At 40.9% G+C, this 19,330-nt stretch overlaps 1 protein-coding gene across 4 annotated transcripts in view; it reads right to left on the bottom strand.

The window, feature by feature from the left end:
• The window catches only part of JMJD1C (jumonji domain containing 1C), a 159,912-nt gene extending 141,234 nt beyond the window's left edge, over positions 1–18,678 (bottom strand). For all 4 annotated transcript variants that reach the window (XM_050976564.1, XM_030241494.2, XM_050976565.1 and 1 more), the window contains exon 1: positions 18,538–18,678. In XM_050976564.1, coding sequence (XP_050832521.1) covers positions 18,538–18,678 — 141 coding nt within the window. The remainder of the gene's footprint in view (positions 1–18,537) is intronic.
• Positions 18,679–19,330: the final 652 nt, after the last annotated feature.

Below are 19,330 nucleotides of genomic sequence, written 5' to 3'. Positions count from 1 at the left end.
AGGAGAATGCTAATACATTTATATCCCCAAGTAATTAATTATGCAGACTGGGCAACAGGAAGTTTCACAGCAAACATGTACATTCCATCTTCATAAGGTTTGAGCTCCAGTTTGGGGAAGACAGTGCCCAGATGAACTGAGGAACTGAGTTTCTTTCTAACAGGCTGCAGATCTCTTCCATTAGCTCTCAACTATGCCAAGCTCAGCTGGCTGAAAACCAAGCCAAACATACTAGCAATGATCATTGATTTGTATCTTTCAGAACGCTTCATAATTAAACAAACATGCCACATTATTCACTTGAAAATTCAGCTGTTTTGAATTCAAAGCTTGCCTCTGGAAAGCACTGGAAGATTCCAAGATCTCATGGACTTTTCATTCTGTTAAGGCTTCTGCTCAAGAACTAAATGCGAGAATCACAAAAATGTCATATAATTTTGCTATCAGGTGGCAGAGAAGTGAGAGGGGAATCACAGGACTTGAAATTCACCCTGTTGTGCTTCCCAACAGGAAATTCAATAGTATTTTAACAGCAATGATTAACCACTAACAAAGGACAATGGACTCACTATTCCGAACCTTCAAATCAAGCCTAAATGCCCTTTCTGGAAAATATGCTTGCATTAAATGTGCTTTGAAAACTCAGCTAGACAACCTTCAATAAAGCTTCATAGCCTCAATTATTCAAGAGATGATCATTACTAGATTATCTAAATGGATTACATTTATTGCCAAGAGTCCTGAACACTATGGCTCACAATTTTGCAGTATGTATACTGAGCTGACAAACAAATAGCCATTTCTAATGTAAGAAACTTAGATTTTCCTGTCTGTGATTAGGTTCATCAATAAACCAGAACAGGATTTACCAGCAATCGCCAATTATACAGGATCTGCAGCTGCCTTGCATCTGGAGTGCAGCAATTCATTTGCCTAAGTAAACTCAAGAGTTTTGGTACTTAACTGGCAGCAGATTTATTAGCCCAGAGTGTCACATTAGCAAAACCAACTCTGGAAGAAAGGTGGGCAAAGACTAGCTAAGAAAACATTAGACACAAGCTGGTCAGAGTGATCTGTGAATGCAAACACAAGCAATATCTGAGATTCAAACCTACAAGTTAGTACAACCTGAGGTTTGTCAGGATTCTCAACCAATGCACAACGCCAGGTTAAACTGTGAGAAGGACTGATGAATAAACAGATTATTATTTAGCACAGAAGATCATGAATCAGTTCACAGTTTTGTTTTAGAGGGTTCTCTTTCACACAAAATACTAAGCTGGCTTCTGTCCCAATGCTTAGCAGCTACATTAGTGCCAGACAATGACTTGCCAGCACATCTAATGCCACCACAGTAAACACATTCTGCAACACAGACATCAAAATCCTTGCACCTGCACTTTCCATAATGTAACATTCCTCATCCAATGCACTATGTGCCTAATGGAAGCAAAGAAGCCACAGTAATAGTGGAGCTCATTAAAGAGACATTTACAAAGGACAGAAATACCCAGCTGCCAGAGCAAGACATCATTCAGCAAATAATCTCTGCCCTCTCTGCTCTCATCCACAAGGGAAGCCAACAAAACGTATTTGGAAAAATGAGCCTAGGGACAAACTTCAATGAACACCAAAAACCATAAACTCAGTAAAGTGCCATAAACTCAGTAATTTCACTCCCCTCTTCATGTTCCAAACAACCAACTTTTTTTCTTTTTTTTCTGGAGAATAAACTTATTTTAGCAGTTTTTTCACTCCCTCCTTCCATCTCCTCAACCCCGCTGCTTTTATTTCAAAGACTCAGACAATGAAAAGCATATCTAGTTTTTTACCAGCCACCTACAGCAAAGCATTTAATAGTGGTCTCTACCTTTGAAACTTGGTTTGCCTATACTCTAATACAGTCACACAATAATGCCCATCTTTCATGAGCTCCTATTTTTTCTTAACACGTTTGCTAAATCTAGATGACCTCCCTTCTCAGTAGCCCTTTTCATTGACAGCCTACTATATATACACACAAACTATAAGCACAGGATACAAAAGCTGCACGTTCCCCAAGGTTTTACCTTAAAAAGGCAGACTCCCTCCCAACATAAGGCATAAAAACTTAACCAATTCTCTGAGCACGGAACTGAAGAAAAGTAAAAATTGGATTTAGTTACAGACCTAAGTTTTGGTGTCAATCACAGTTCAGCAAATGTCCCTGCAAAGACCCAGAGGCTGCAACAGAACTTATTCATAGATGCAATTTGTCTGATTGTGCTCTTGGACAAAGCCCTGTCACCCATCATAAGTACTGTTCATCACCTACTGGCTCTACCTTGTTTACTGACTGATCCTTTAGATTATCCTTTTTGGAACCTGTAACCAAACCGATTTCCTATTTTTCTTTAAGCACAATGAGAGAAAGACTGAGAAAGAAGTCTAAATAATGTCTATTTTAACATCTTGTGGTGATACTTAGGGCTATGTTGATTTTTTCAGGCACACCCATTTTCAGGACTCCTACATCTCAGTCCGAATGCTTGAATTATTACAACCCACACTTGTGAGTGGGAGCTGAAAATGTGGGGAAAAAATTTTTAAAAATCTTCTTTCACAACAGCAGTCCTGTAGGCTTAATTGAAAACAAAGAAGCCAAAAAAAGCAAAGGAAAAAAAACCCCAAAACACAAGGGATAACAGAGTCACTGGCTCAACAGCACTCAAATTCTTCGCCAAGACACAAAATTCTTTCTGTTCCTGCCTATTTTCCCTAGACACCTCCACCTCCTCCTTCCCATTAAACTAAACCAATATGTTCACACAGTTAAGCATTCCAATAACTTGGTCAACATAAAATATTCATAGTAGTTTCAAATCTATCAAATTAGGATAAATACTCCCTCCCAATTCAAAAAGCATAAAGTCTCAGAGAACTGCAAGCACACCAATGCTGCTTCTTCCCCTAGCAACTCCCTCAGGTTGTCCTCTTGTGGAAGAATTAAGAACTTAATCCTGAGGGCATTTAATAACATCACAGTCCAGATTTCACCATGTTTTACCACTTTTACAGGTTGGAAATGTTAAAACAAGGGGGTGTCACAAACCCTGCTTAACACTTAAAATTTTGTTAGGCAAAACTGAATGAATAGAGATCAGAACATATGGAGCACTTCTGCTTTTCTTGATGCAACCCACAGAAGTGATAAGCTTGGCTTGTGACCAATTTGACATCTTGACAAATCAAGTCAGCTCCTCACAGAAAAAGGATCTCAACTGTTACATGTCTGGGCAATCCAGGTTGATTTGATTATTACTCAACTCCTCTGTCACTCCCAATTATTAAAACCTCTACAATAAAGTCAAAACCAAGTGGTCTTTGCTACATCTATAACATAAAACACAACTAGCATCACAAGTGATATAAAAAAAAGTCTGCTGGCAACTCAAATTGCTACCAACCTCTATCATCAAGACATCAATGATGGTGGGCCTAATGAATCATCAGGAAAACATCCAAAGTCTTTAGGATGGAAAAGGTAGCACTCAAACTCTGAGATCAGTATTCACTTGAATTTGCCTTAGAAATACCTCATTCCACGCACCACTTAGTTTCCTAGACCATAAATTATATGCACAGAGTTCAAAAGTCATGAGTTTAATCCATTTCAAAAGTTTTTTCCTGAGTTGATACCACAGAAACAAAAGAAGTATGATAGAAATGAAGAATACATTGTCTGTGCTGAGGGGAAATAAGTTCAGAATATACTTAGAAGGTGAATCAGACTGCTGAGCACAATCCTATGGTTAGGGTCACAAAACCCATTAAAACTCCCTTAGTGATACTAAAATACATAGTCTGCACCTCAAGCATACCATGCCTAAGGCAGAAGTTTCAGTGTTCACCCCAATACTATTTGCTTCTATCATCTCCTTCAAGGCCCTTACCCTTATGTATCTTTAAGTCCTCCCCTAGGTTTGCAATTCAGTTATTACATCATTTTTACTTTGGACTTCACAGAACTTGGCTCACACACAGCACCTCACAATGCTGTTATACAATAACTGTATAATGACAGTATCTGTCTTTTCTACATCATTTTGCCTCCTTCCTTTATTAATGTAACTTTCTAGGATTTTGGTTTCAAAGACTTCAGACTCAGCTACAAAATGCCAAATCCCACTTCTTATGCATACTTAGAACCTGTCACTGGCTACATAAAAAAAAAGGGAAAAAGAAAGGAAAATTGCATTTCAACCTGCCACCTCAGAGTTTTCTCCCTGGCTATCCTTCATGTTTGACAGACAATTGAGAAACTCCAGTAGAACTACTTTGCTATACACCTCAAAAATGTCTCCTACTCTCCTCTGTCAAAAGATTTCCCAAAGGTTAGGCTGCAGGACACAAACAATACATCATTATAACCTCATTTCAGCTCCTTGTCATTCTGGATTTCAGAAACTCTAGCAGTGACAATTTTAGCTCTGCATTTGCACAGCACCTACCACAGTGAGGTCTTGGTCAAAGAGCGTCCTACAAAGTAAACAGAGTTGCATGGATACAGAAACCGTAATCTCAGCATTTCCAAAACAGACTTGGCCAAAGTTTATCATGCAATACACAGTCTATTTACCCTGGAACATCTCAGTCTTACCTCCAGACAAACAAAATCACATACTCACAAGTCCATTTTTGAAGTTAACCACCCCCAACCCATCAGATCATTTTCAGCAAAAATATACCACTACTAAATCAATTTACTGCCCACAGAAGCAAAGAGCCAACAGTCCTGTGTAACCATCTACCATTACCAGAAGCAGCATTTATGTCTTTTATTTTTAAATGAGAAATCAGTAGTTTCAGTAGGTTTGATCTTCACAACAAAAATAGAAGTTATTAGTTAGCTAACTGTATCTTATTTCCTGCGGGAAAGGAAGTTTACTGGAGTCTTCCAGCTGTAAGGACAGGACTAGATGATTATAAAAATCGTGAAGTACTCTAACCATAGCAAGATGGAATAAAGAGATACGGTCTAGAGGAGAAATTAAAATATAGCTCATCATTGGGGTAGGTACGGTACAAGAAATGCTAAACAGGACTTGGTGCTTTGATGCTAAACATGAGTGCTTTGCACAGGATGAGAGAAGATGAAAAGCAGTGTCAATAATTTTCATTCATGTACTCAAAGATCTCAGTCTAATATGCTATTTTAAGACACCTTCTCCCTGCCAGTTTTCCATTGCCAGTTTTCTCATGCTGGCTACCTTGGTTTGATAATTCTAAAATTAGAAGCTAAGAAAAAACATAGAACTCAGCAAGATGCATGGGGATATTATCTATCATTTCAAAGCACATCAGCAATGCCTTCTAGTTGCAAAGACTGTGATATTAAGTGTTCTATGAAATTGTTGAAAGATTTCTTTGCAAATTACTTTTATACATTGCAACCTGTAGACCAACTCGAATTGTATTCTTTTCCTCAGGAGTGCATTTCCCACAATGCACATACACTTTAACTTAAAGACCACTGCGAGCTCAAACCAGTGTCACAGACTAACCATCCTTCAAAGTGTTTGGCATGACTGATAAAAGAGGACTTCATTTTCTTCCAGATTGTTAGGAAATCTTCCAGATAGTAAAATCTTGCATCACAGTATCTGAGTAAGTAGTTTCCATTTTAGATAATGTCAGTAGTGTTAGAAAACAGACAAAAGGATTACACAGAGGCAACCAATAGAGAAATAGACTTCATAGCACAACAGCATGCTCTGCCCCATGTCTATGGTTACTGCTCCCCACACCACCCTTCACCACTACTCCAGTGCCATAGACCACAAACCACCCCCAGCTCTCCCAATCAACAACGCCAATAAAACACAGCAGAGGAAAAGCCTGCACAGTTCATTACACAAGTACTACAGCAGCAATTTTCAACTCCTGTTGCAAAGTGGATATTTCCATTGTCTTATTAAATATCTCTAGTTTTTATCACCATAAATGCCAATACTCTTAAGCAATAAAGCATCACCACACAAATTTCTTACTTTCTACTATTGTTTCTAGGTGTGTATGTATATATATATATATATATACACACACATACACATATATATAATATTTTAAGCATGTGTCCCAGTCAAAATTTCCTTATTAACTTTCAGCTACTGACAAATTTTAGAGGATCTGGATGTTTCTGGCCACAAATGAATTTCTTATGAGGCTTGCAAAACAAATGACTTGCAAATCCGTACACTGTACTGATGGTGAGCTGGCTGCTTGCCTAATAGGCAGGCCTGCAGTTCCAAACCTCATGCTGCCACTGCCCAGCTGACAGGCCCAATAAAGAAAGGTATGGAATACTGATGTGGTGAAAAAACACCTGGTATTAATTAAAAGTAGCTTTCAGCAAAACACATATTTAAGTTAGACATCACTGTCTTCTAAGGCCCAAAGGGAAAAAAACCCACCAATTTCTCCACACTACAAAAAAAGGTTAATTCTGCAGCCTCACTGGTTCAGACATTAAGATTGATATTCACACTTGAATAGCCTGAAGGTGGATAAAGCTGCAGAAAGAGTTTGCACTTCACCAGACATCTGATAAACTAATCCCCTTCAAGGCTACCTGTCTGTTTGAACTCTCATAACTAAAAGAATTCAACAGCAGCTTTACTTAAAATCTGAGATTAAAAAAAATCAGCTGAAAGGGAAGCCAATCAAGCAGCACATATTCAGAGAAAATGTGTATGCATTAGCACAGGCACACTCAAAACCACTTTTCTGTGTGCCACAAGTAGTCCAAACCTACCACAGCATCAGGCACCATGTCCCTCCACCACAATGTGTTTTAAGGAAGCAGTTTCCAAGTTTTAACTTTCCAGAAACTTTCCTAACTCCCAGAATTATGCTGTTGTGTCATTATCCACAGTACTCAGACCACCAGCTTTTAGTTCTCTATCCCAGAAACCCTGCAATTCTAAGTGAGGTTTGAGCTCAGGCTCTGTGTCCTACACATGCGGTCCCAAAAGAGCAGCACATGTGCCTGCTATGTTACAAGTGAGTCTCCCTTTGCAGCTAAGAGCTGACAAATAACAAGCAGATACAGCTAAGTCCTGGAAAGAGACGTAAACAAAGCAATTAAGAACAGCCACAAAAACCCCCTCAGTTCTACAACTGACATAAGAAATACCAAACTGACAGCTTTAGGAACAAGAATTGCACATGGCCCAAGCTGTAATTAATTACACAGCAATACCAGCTTCATGTCTCTGCTCTGACCTTAAGTAATCAATGCTTTTTGAGATTTCCTTTTTTCCTGAGCTTAAGAAACCACTAGGTTTGAGTGAAGCTATCAATTCAGGTACTGAACTTCAACATTTAGATTTTCCTTGTTTATAAATTTCTTACTATTTCTTTGTGCTAGAGAATGGACCTAGAGCAGCCAGAAGCCTCCCAGGAAGGGATACTGTCTTTTGTGCAGACAGGAGGAGCCTTCCTTTTGTCAATTTACATCAAACTATGTATGGGTTTCTGCATTCAAACCATCAGAGTCCTCTCTTCTTTCCTTGCCTCCTCTGTTGACTGAGCCATACCTTCTAGCTTGTGTATGTGTGAAAGCATAAGTCACAGTTGAGAAAGCCACAAAACAAAGAACATCATCAAACAATTTCAGAAAGCTTCAACCCATACACAATAACACCTTACCGCTTCAGAAGGCTTCAGGTGTCTGCTCATCTTGTTCTTTACCCCAACCTTTTATGCCCTCATGTTCATAGATTGTACCTGTGTGCCCTCTGTTCCCTTTGGTGATTGGTCAGCACACCTCAGCACTCCATAGCTGATTGCTTTCAATGCTGTTCACCTGCTTCTCACAGCTGTAGCCCATTGGGGAGGAGGCTTGGCCTCAGCCCCACTCCCAATAACCACAAACTGTGTGCCTACATGTATCTGTGTGCCTGCCTGATCTTTTCATTGGAAGTCCTGATTAAAGAACTCAAGAACTCATTAAAAAGTTTTCAGGGGAAAAAAAAAGAAAGAAAAAAACTTTCTTTTCTATTCTTTCCTGCCTCCAAACACTAGCTGACTCAGTCCTAAGATTCCCAGGGGCCATTCTGCATGTCCTTATATTGTCCTGTTCCTAACTGAAGACATACTTTTGTAAAGTGCAGATCCAGACCAACACCAGACTTCTGTAAAAAAAGAAGGAAAAGCATAGACATAGAACTAATTAGTTATGTCAACTAAAGCTGTAAACTCTTTCAAATACACCAGTAAACATTCCTGGAACACAGGTTCCAGATACCTGGAAAAGGGTAGTTACCATAATACAAAACACATCTTACAAAAGAACCTAAGAGGATATTGAATGCAGTCCTTTTACTTCAGCCAACAAACCTAAGAACCCTCTGGAGAGACAAACTTCCTCCATTTAAGAGGAACCAACTGAAGAGCCCTATTAAGTTCTACCATTATTCTAGCAGAAAAGTAATATATGGGCAAACTTAAGACTTGTATCCTGTGTATCACATTTGAAACTAAGCCATTGAGCAGCAATCAATTCTGCCATGTTATTGAAACATCAGCCATGCTCAAATGCATTTAAAAGTTTAAGTTAAAAAAAGTAGTTTTATATCAGATATCAGGAAACTTACTGTCAAAAAAAATTTGACAGGGAAAAATATGCCAAGGTATACACACACATCTCACTCTACCTGAAAAGGCAATTTTACAGAACTAAAAAAAAAAAAAAAAAACCAAAAAAAAAAAAAACAAACCCACCAACCAATAAATTAAGCAGTATCAGCAAGCCATTTTTCTAAGAATCAACAGAAAGCCAAATCTTTTCATTTTAAATACAAAAATCTTTACAATCATTTACTGAAGTACTACATTCACTTTTAAAAGAAACCATCTGATGGAATCATAAAGTTAGTCAATGAATAATTTATTAAACAAGATTTTTCATTTTCTATAGTCCTAGGCCTGACTCACTAAATTGAAATCTTGTAAAAAGCAATCAGTAACAAAAGAATTGGTTTAATTTAGACTACATACTTTTGCTACAAAGTAGCAAAGCACTTGAAACATTTTTTATTTATTAAAAAATCTGAACTTTCTTTAAATTAGTCAAAATGTATTATCTCTTCTAAAAGATCACACAGAAGGAGGTAAGTACACCATTACACAGAAAAGCTACCTATTTAATTGAGAAGTGATCATGACATTATCTAAAAATATTCACATATCACATTCTGACCTACATACAAATGTTAAAATATGACAATATATAGGAGGTTCAGGTGTATTTAGGACAGCACACCTGAATTAACAGTTAGCAAGCCAGAAATATTTCATTATCACCTCCATATTTTTTTTTTTTTACTCACTGCTTAACTGCTATTAAATAGATTACCACCAAGGTCTGACCAACATCTGGTTAAACTAAACATAAATGCACCTGCAATAGACAATTTTGTTACCAAAACTAAAAAGAAAAGTCAACTATATACTTCAGTGTAGAAATAAATTATATTTTTTTAAAATTTAAAACTCATTTATAATGTTACCTCATTTCCTAAAAAAAAAAAAAAAATAACTCTACAGTATTAAATTAAATCTGTTCAGAACAACCTGCTGATAATAAGATAATCATGTGAAGATACACATGTTGGTGGAGAGCCATTTAGGATAAGTAAACAAACTGCACTTTTGGGAATAATCTAGTTGAAAGAGACATTTATTTGGACAGGGTTGGTAGGGACTGACAGAAGAGATACCTCCTTTTCTCTCGGGTTAACAAACAGTGAAGGAAAATTGCCACATTTATAAGATCCAGGAGACAAATACGAAGTCACAGAGCAGAGCTAATAAAATCCTGAGCGCCATGCAAAAATAATGACAAAAACATGAATGTCAAACAAGGGGCGACTGTGGACTTGTACCTCACAATGCAGGGACCAAGGCATATCTGAAACAACAGAAGGGGATCCTGAGTATGCTGCACAGGTAAAGCTTGAACCTGCTTTGTCACAGGCTTTTGACAAGTTCACAGAAATCCAAAAAGATTTCCCACTAATTCACTTGGAAGAAACCCAGGAAGCGCTACAAACCTCAAAGTCTCCTGCTGGATGAAGTCCCTGAGCTCCAAATCCCTCTAACAAAACACTGAGCAAGTGCAGCCATATGCCAGAATTGTAGAGGTGTGACAACAAAGCATCACAACAGTTCTGAAGGCCACAGTACTTCATTCCCTTCTGTCTTCAATTATAATAGCTTTTGTACTTTTGACTAGAATGTTGGCAACTAGACCACTGTTAGTTCCTAACTCTAAATCTCACCAAGAGTCTACAGCCTAAAACTCACTAACCTGCCCTCTAAAAGCTCCTTGCGCCATGTCTTGATTGGATGCTCTTTGATGAAGATCAAGGCTGAAAAATTGAAGTCCTCAAGTAAAGTTGTAGGAAGAGTTAGGGTGCAAGAAAAAGTACAGATAATTGAGAAACTCCAACCCAAGACTTCAATACCATTTCCTCGTTTTCCTTCTCCAAGATTTTCTATACTGACTGAACAGTTTAGATCACATATTTTTTATTACTACCCCAACAAGTTTCTTTGTCTGCTTGACTTTGGCTTTTGGGCTGCTTTGTTTGTTTTTGAAAGGTAGTAAATTTACATTCCACGTTTCAGGAAAGAAGAGAAGCCAATAAAAACAAAAAAATAAGGAAATCAGCTGGAGGAGTGTTTCAAAATTAACTGTCCTTGCCAACACTCCTCCAAAATACCGCTTTTCCAGTCCCTCCTTACCAGACATGCAGGACTGAAGAGGTTTAACTTGGACCACCTGGCAATGACTCAGCAAGCGCTCTCTTTTTCACAGAGTAATCAAAATTCAGATTTTAAACCATCATTTGATTGAAGAGCCCTGGTCCCTTAGCCAAAAACTAAAACCATGGTGAGCCAACCCAAATAGTAAGTCAACAGTGTCTACTTGCGTTACCTGCAGTGAAGCCTCACTGCAATCATTTCAACATCTGCATGAAATGTAGTGCTGTTCAGAACACTCAAAAAGATCTTCCTTGATGCACAAGTATTATAGGCAACACTTTACTGAGCTATCAGAGCTTTATGCATTTTAACACAGATCTAGATGCTTAGGTTTCCCTCAGAGCTTTTAGTTTCACATCTATTCTTCCAAAACTTGCTTTTGTAAGTAAGTCTTGCATCAACAGACATCAAATGATCATGTCATGCACTATTGTGAACATTTATTTCTTATTCAGCTGAAAGAAGAAATTACTCATACTATGTGAATAAGTATCATTAATACAACTGAACACATCTACTAGGTACTGCATACAACCCTCAAAGATATTTAAGTCAGTTTTCAACTTGATTCTGGCCATGGTCCAGAGACATTTCTCCTGGACACACTTAAGCTGCTCCTACCCTCAGACTGATCCTATATCACCTCCAGCCTCAGCACAACTGCTTCAAGTGCCACATGGTGAAGGATCAGGAAACTGTTCAGGGTTAAAAAAAATTAAGCCAGCAGTGCCACCAAGAGAAATGTCTGTGGAACCACAGTCTTCAAAACTCCTAAAAACACTGCCACTGGAGCATCAAGCTAGATGCTTTTAATGCTTATCCTGCATCTTCTGTGCCCGTGAAGCTCCAAATAGTACACATGAATTAGCTCAAAGCCAGTTGCTGTATGTACATGAAAGTAACTTCCACAGGAGCAAAACAAGTTGCTTCATTCCACTTAATTCTGAAACATAGCAACACGTTCTAAATAAAATAATAATATTTTTAACAAAATTACTAGAAAGCAAAACACAGTAAAATCGTTGAGGCTCCTCTGGATCCCCTGCTCTCATTCTGTCTTCTAACACTGAAAATTAGTGGTGCACAGGTACAACATCAACTAACAATGGTAACTTTCTGGAGGAATCAATATAATGAAGCAATAAAGCATTAGTTTAGCTTAGAATTCTCCACCAGTTTCCAAGAACAGGCTGGTTACAAACAGAGCAGGTCTCAGTCCCTACCTAGCAGGGTGAGGAGGGAAACCCTCCCAGGAGCAACATGGGATGTCAAAGTCCAGAGCACAGCAGTGGGCAGTAACAGCACATCACAGAGGTGTGTCTTCCCAGACAAACACTCGCTGCCAACTTCAGCTGAACTGCTCAGATGATCTGCACTTACTTTTTTTCAGCAAAAGCAGCAGCAGCTTACCGAGTCCATCTGAATGGGAAAATCAAGCCTAATCTCAGTAAAGATTCAAGATCCCGGACGGAACTAAAAATCTCTACAGTTCATGGATAGTAGGATTAGAAGAAGGCTGAGTTGATTTTTGGCCAAATTTTGCAAGGACCACTTTTAAAATTTGTTCTCTTTGATACTAAATATCAGATCTGCTGATATTCTGAACCTTCTCAAGCAGGTTCAGAGATCCTGGAAGGTGCACAAGAAGAATGGCTTCTTATAAAATAGTTGCTCATTTTTCACAACTCATTATGATGGCTAGGCCTTGCTTTCAGACATCTCCAAAGATTCTCACAAAGTTCCAGAAGAAGAAAAATCTGAGGTAATGCAAATGTGGAATAATGCAGTATTTATACACAAAACATATAAAAGGCAAAAGCAATTTAATTAAGAAAATATCTAATATCTCTTCCTCAGAGCTTCCTGAAAGATTTAACTACAGGATAAAGCTTTTTTTTTTCCATACTTTGTTCACAGTTGCTTACTTTGCAACTAGGCAACAAATTAAATGGTTCATCCCTAGCTCAGGACACCTAAACTCTCTTTGCAATCCTGACATTCAAACAAACTTTACTCAAAATCCATCAGTGCAGGTACATTTACTTATTGATCTACATCATACTCAGGTTTCTTTTAGTAAGAGAAGTGAAAAGAGAAGGATAGAGTATAAAGCACTAAATCCTTGCAGTCAGTTTCATAGGACTGCTCCTCCGTTTGATCTTTTTGTCGAATTACTATGAAAGAGATAGTCCTTCCTGAACTATCTCTGGAATACAGATGAGGCGACATTCACAGACACAGGATGACAAGCTCAAGCTTACTAGAAACACAAAAGGAAACAGGAAGTTTTCTTTACAGCTTAGCCAAGAAAAGACTGCCCAGCTGACACACACCAAACTTACAAGACTCTTGTTGGCATCAACACTGATACAGAATAGCAGAAACAACTGAAAAAGGCCCAAATCCCTCTCGCATTTTGAGCTTCTCCCACTCCTTTCAAACCAGATTCAAAACACATCCTACAACATTCCTTCATTCAGAGGCAGCAGTGATGTGATAAACTCTGGCATGTCTTTAGTGTCATCTCCAATAGCTGAAGGAAATAACGTGACAGGATCCTCACCAACAACTTGCCAACTTGCTCTTCATCTTTAACCCAGATGCTAGTACAGAAACACAGAATTTTCAAATTCCAATAACCACCAACAAGCTGTGCGTGACCAGTTTGAAGCATATTTGTTTATTTACTTTCTACAATAATTCTACTGAAGATTTTTCTGTGTCTTCCAGTTTATGTCAAGGCTAGCAAGCCAAAGCTGCAGAGCACATACTTCAATAGTAAGGAATGAAAAAAGATATTTCATTTTCAACAGACCAGCTCAAATATGTTCAAAAAATTAACACATGCACTTTCTCCTTATAATACTATCATAGCAAAAGGAGAACAGAGGACAACATGCAGCACACTGCACTAGAAATTAATATATGGCAAAAACCCAGTGTAACCTACAGAAGTGCAATTCTGTGCCTCCATGACAAAGACAGATCCCATTCATAAACTTTGGGAATGCAGAAGCAGGAAGATGAAAACAATTACAGTTTGTAAAAAAGACTAGGTAGGAGCAGCTCCACACACAGTGAAGGCAAATTCAACTTCATCATTTAGTGAGAAACTAATCAGGGTATGGAGAACTTGTCTAAAATTTTACTTTACTATTTTACTTTCCAATTACCCAAAATTCTTTAAAATTATTTTCATATTAACTGTAAGACAGTAGTGATAAATTTTCATTACATTTTGCAAACTTCCATTTTACTTTTAAGTGGAGGCAAGTTCAGTTAAAACAGATAAACAATCTGCTGATATTCTCTTCAAGTGGCTTTACCAGACTTATGAATTTTTAACAACTGCCTGTTTGTAAATTGTCAAATACGAGATACCAAAAAACTACAATTGACCAAAATAGTAGTGTATTGTTTACAGAATTATATCTTACTGACTTTACTGTAAATAAAAACCACAGAGCTGCTTCAAACTATCATTAATATTTAGGCTTTTATGAAGAGTATCTGATATGGTGATTTATTGCCACAAGATATTTCCCTATGCACAATTATTAGAGGGTAGTCTGCCTATCATAATGCATTAAAGACTACCAACTCAATTTTTAAGCTGTCTTCCAAAACATGTGCATCATGGCAGAAAAATTCATGCATAAATAAACACAAACTAACAAATTACTGAGATTTCAGTATTTTAAAATTAATGAGATATTCCTTTATTAAGAGTTGCACACTGTATGTTTAAAAGCTTACTTCCATTTTCTCTTTCATCACCACATCAAAGGTTTGCAACCTATGGCCCAGAAAGCAATTCTTATGGGACAGTAAAGACCAGGGAGATCATATGGCACTGACTCCACCTCTTTCCTCCTGGCCATTTCTTTATTTGCCCAGAGTTATCACTGTAATCAGAGCAGCACACAAGCCTTTCCAGGCAGTTAGAAGGAAGGAAAAACAGAGCTCCCAGTTTCCTCTAACAACACTTGGTGTGAGGCTGAAAAATAGTTATGAATTCTCTCAATGGCTATGAAACACACACACATATACACACACAAACACATGTATCAAACTTCTGTGCTTGCTTTGATTTCTAGACAAATGCTTTGCATGCAACAATGTCCAAGAAAGAAAGATCAAGAGGTCTAACTTACAAAGCTCAAACCATGAAAACCAGGAAGAAAACTCCTGTATTAGATTTTCTACATTGCACACATTATACCTGTATGGCAGGTGTTTACAACATCAGAAAGCATTACAGGATGACTAAGAAAGATACACAGCTTCCAAATCCTGGCATGGAGGATCTCATTGAATGGCAAGAGCATTCATACTCCAGGAGACCAACAGCACTCACAACCAGTGCCAGCTGTTCTCACCATATTCCCCACTAGTGAATTAAGAGGAAAGCTGAGGAAGGCAAAATTTTCATAAAGCAGTGGGAGAAAACATAGTTGGATAGTGTTCTCTTTCTTTGGAAAGAAATAGATTATAAAAAAGATCTTACATATTAGCTATATTGCAGTCATGAAAAGTATAAGGAAAGAGTTATTTATTACACTTTTTACTTTATTTAGTACACTAATGGAGTAGGGGAGACCTAGCAGGAGGAAAATACTAAACAATTGAGTTCTTTCCTACATTTTCCTACCAGGACAACAATTTCAACTATCAAAATAATAATCAATTTAGCTATAAAAATACAATCATGAAACAAATTTAGCAGCATATGAAAACTGGCCGCTTGATTTCCCTACTCAAAGGTGGAGAGCAGCTAGTTCAGCCTTCAGGTCTGAAGTTCCTGATTTAATGAGTAGTTCTGTTTACAGCAGAACTAATGAAGCTCAGTTTCCTCTGGATTTGCTCCTATAAGCCCTGTGGCCACTTAACATTAATTACATCAGTTGCCTCTAAACTTGCCCACGTCTCCTTGAGCTCCTGCACCCCATAAAACTCCCCATTTGTCCCTATATTCCCACAGGCATACACTGAGGCTTGCTCTCACACTTCCATTAATGCTCAGCTCTTTGTCATGCCCTTAAACCCACCTTCTGATTCCACCAGTTCCATCACCTATCTCTGAATGGTGTAAGACACACAGCATATGCTGCAGCTGCTTTCAGTCTGGGTGCATGCTGGCTGGCCAGCTGGAGATTGCCTCTTCACTTCCAGGAGAAGACCAAATGCCATGACCTCCTTGCTTTTATGGTTTCTTGGGGAGAGGGTTTTCAGATGTCAGCTTTCACAGACTAGGGGAAGGCAGTCTTTCTCAAACATCTCCCTGTTCTTAAACTGGTTGAAATTGACTGGGGGGCACACACTTACTCAGGAAGATAAGACACAAAGTCAATGCAAATAGCACTTCCTTCCAAAGGCAGGATTAGGAGGTAACTCAGTTCCAGCCAGTTGCAATTCACATTGAAATGCCCACTGCTGCCCTCCTCCTGTCCTGTGGTTCAGGGCAGCTTCTGCATTTCTCATTCATCCACCCCACTCTTGTGGGACCAGGAAAACACGAAATTGACAAAAAGTCAATTTCAACATTTTTATACTGCACCCTGTGGGCAGCAATGAAACTGTCAACAAGAATTACTGCTTCACTCGAGTGACGGGGAGCAGAAGGGTCTGGGAGCTATTTACAGGGAAGGCCACCTCAAAACAAAAGCCATGGAAGGATAATAGCAGTAGTTACTCCAGCTAGGATAGCACACATAAAACAGGGCTAACAGAAAAACGTCCTTGTGCTTTGCTGGGGGCAGGGAAAGAGGATCATCATTAGCAAATATCGACTAACAAGAAGTTAATGTTCATTAAAAATGCAGAAAGAGAGTCTAACCTGCAGAAACTACCTGTTGCTTAAAGAAACCTTATCATTATTTCCTCTATCCACTTCTTTGTGCTTTGGGACCAGAGAACATATAACACAAATCCCAAATGCTGCACTTTAAAGAGGGCAATGATGTTCCAGTAGTTAAGTACTGCGGCACCTCTTTAGACCTAGAAATTATTTTCAAAACCTTCCCAGGCTTCCAGCACTCCATAGCGACTAGGAGTGTATGTACATAGCATAATGCAGTGTTGTGCAGCTATCTTGAACACCAGAAGGAATATGGCCACGTTAGCACTGCACTGCACCCAGGCTGAAATGCTGGAGCATCCATCCTGCTTCCCAGGTAGTTTGGATCTATGCAAATGGTGCTTCACTACAACACAATAACAATAAGCATACCCTTAGTCATCCTGCCTCAAAAAACAGCTGTAATGTGACAGTTCCTCCTTAAATTACCAAGAATTGTAACAAACGAGCATCTGAAGAGAAAAACAGACACCAAAGTCAAGAAGAGGAACAAGTTTTTACAATCGGCAGCATGCATTTAACAAAACAGACACAGCCCCTGAAATGCCTTTCTCTCTTTATGTCAGTTCTGCCCCTAGAGTTTACAAATTATGGCTCTGACTTGTAAATGTTAGTAAATACCTCCTTAAACCTTACTCAGTCTTTCCATAACTGTATATAGATTCTAGAGACTGCCCTGCAAGAATAACATCCAAAATAGGTTCTAAAAATAAAGTGTTCTAGACGATTCTCACATATAGCCAAAGGCTGAAAACACAAACCATTTCATAAAGAAGGGCATGAACCTGAATTATGAGCTTGAATTCAAGGGCTCCTTGAATTATAGCTGAAGAATGGGAAAAAGTCCAGAACAGCATGCCAAAAAAAAAAAAAAACAACCAACAACCAACCAAGAAAACTAACCCAAAATATAGCAAAAAAGTAGCATCTCAAGTCCACTTTCCGTTTTTGAAACAAAGCTTGAAGTCTGGAACGAACAAAAACAAGAGTTCTTAATTCTGTGATTCACACTTCGAACTAAGCAATCGATAATCTCTAATACCAGGCAATTGTTTGCCTGATGAGTTTGTAAAAAAGGCAACATTCCACCCCGATCAGTGTCGGGCTGTGAACGCCTCCCCCTTGCCAGCAGCAATATGGATTGCCCAGCGCAGTCCGGTGATTCCTTTTTTCAGCCTACGTAATGCCCATTTACATAGTCGTGATATTTTTAAATGTGCTTCCAGAAGAACTAAATGACATAAAAACATGGCAGGAGACAACCACAGAGGTAACACAGCACTCCTGTGACTGCGGAATTCACGAACAATATAACGACGAAGTCCGGGGAGCACAATAAAACTCCATTTTACAGATTATGCATTCAGAACACCAAGCCAAGGAAATCCTGGCCGCGTTTCCCCCCCACGGCGAGAGTGTGTCTGAGCACAACAGAGCACACACATATCCTGGCTCCCTCGCTAACCTACACACACATTCCTACACCCCTTAGGAAAACAGTGACAGCGGGCATGAAAGGAAGGGAAACAATGACATTCTTTTAATAACAACGTTCACCAGCGCGCTGGACCCAGTCGGACAGTGCTACGCGGCGGCAGTTCCTGCATTCCCCTGGATCAGCCGCATTCTCCCCCGCTGCTCCAGGGGCAGCCCGATTGTCCCCCGGTGGCCAGGCCGGGCACCGGCCCTCTCGCACCGCGGCTGCACGGCCGGAGCACGGAGCGGCCGCGCACGCCGCGAGGATCCGCACCTGGCGCCAGCCGTGACCCTCGGCTCCACGTCACTGTGCCCGGCCGGGCGCGGGGCTGTGTCACGCCGGGCCCGCCGCCCCCCGCCGCAGCCCCCGGCCCGGCCCGAGCCGCGGCTCTTACCGCCAGGTCGGGGCTGTGCGAGTCCCGCTGGGACACGGCGCGGATGACCCCAGCCCGCCAGCGCCCGCTCTCCGGCGGTTCCTCGCCGCCGAGGCACAGGAACCGCTTCCCCACCAGCTCCGGCCGCGTCTCCACCGCCATGGCCGCCGCCGCGCAGGCACCGCACCAGCCGCCGAGCCCGCTGCTCTAGGGGCCGCGCATGGCGGGCGTGGGGCGGGGACGGGCGCGGGGCTCTCGGGCTCACAGCGGCGGGAGGGTCGGAGCCCCTCGACCGCGCCGCCGCCGCCACAGCCCGACACAAACACCGAGCGAGGGGCGGGGGCGGGCCGGGGGTGCGCGCGCCCTCCCTCACCTCCTCCCTCCCTCCCTCCCTCCCGCGCGCGCCCGCCCGCCGCGCTGCGGCCCCGACCACTCCGCCCACGCAGCCCCACTGCCATGGAGACCGACGCCGCGCGACGTCTCCCTCCGCCAGGCAGCGCGGGGCTAGCGGCCGCAGCGCGGCAAAGAGTCCGTGGCCGCTGAGGTGGCACCGGGACCCCGCGGGGGCTCGTCCCGTCGCCCCCTGCCCAGCCCCGGCCGAGGCGGCACGGCCCTCACCTGCCGCCCCGGCGCCGCCCGAGAGCAGCCCCGTGGTGATCTGACACTGGCGGGGTACCCGCTCCCTGCCTCCGGTGCCACGGCGGGAGCTCGGGCACGGCCCCTCCGGGGTAGAAGCCGCTGTCCGTCCTCCGCGGGCTCGCCCACACCCCACTAAAGGCGCACCACTCCGAGAGCTCGTTAATGTACATAAATA

This window comes from Serinus canaria, chromosome 6 (genome assembly GCF_022539315.1).
Source record: "Serinus canaria isolate serCan28SL12 chromosome 6, serCan2020, whole genome shotgun sequence".
Taxonomy (NCBI): Eukaryota; Metazoa; Chordata; class Aves; order Passeriformes; family Fringillidae; genus Serinus; species Serinus canaria.
Note: the sequence above shows the minus strand (reverse complement) of the source record. Positions and strands in the feature narration are given on the sequence as shown.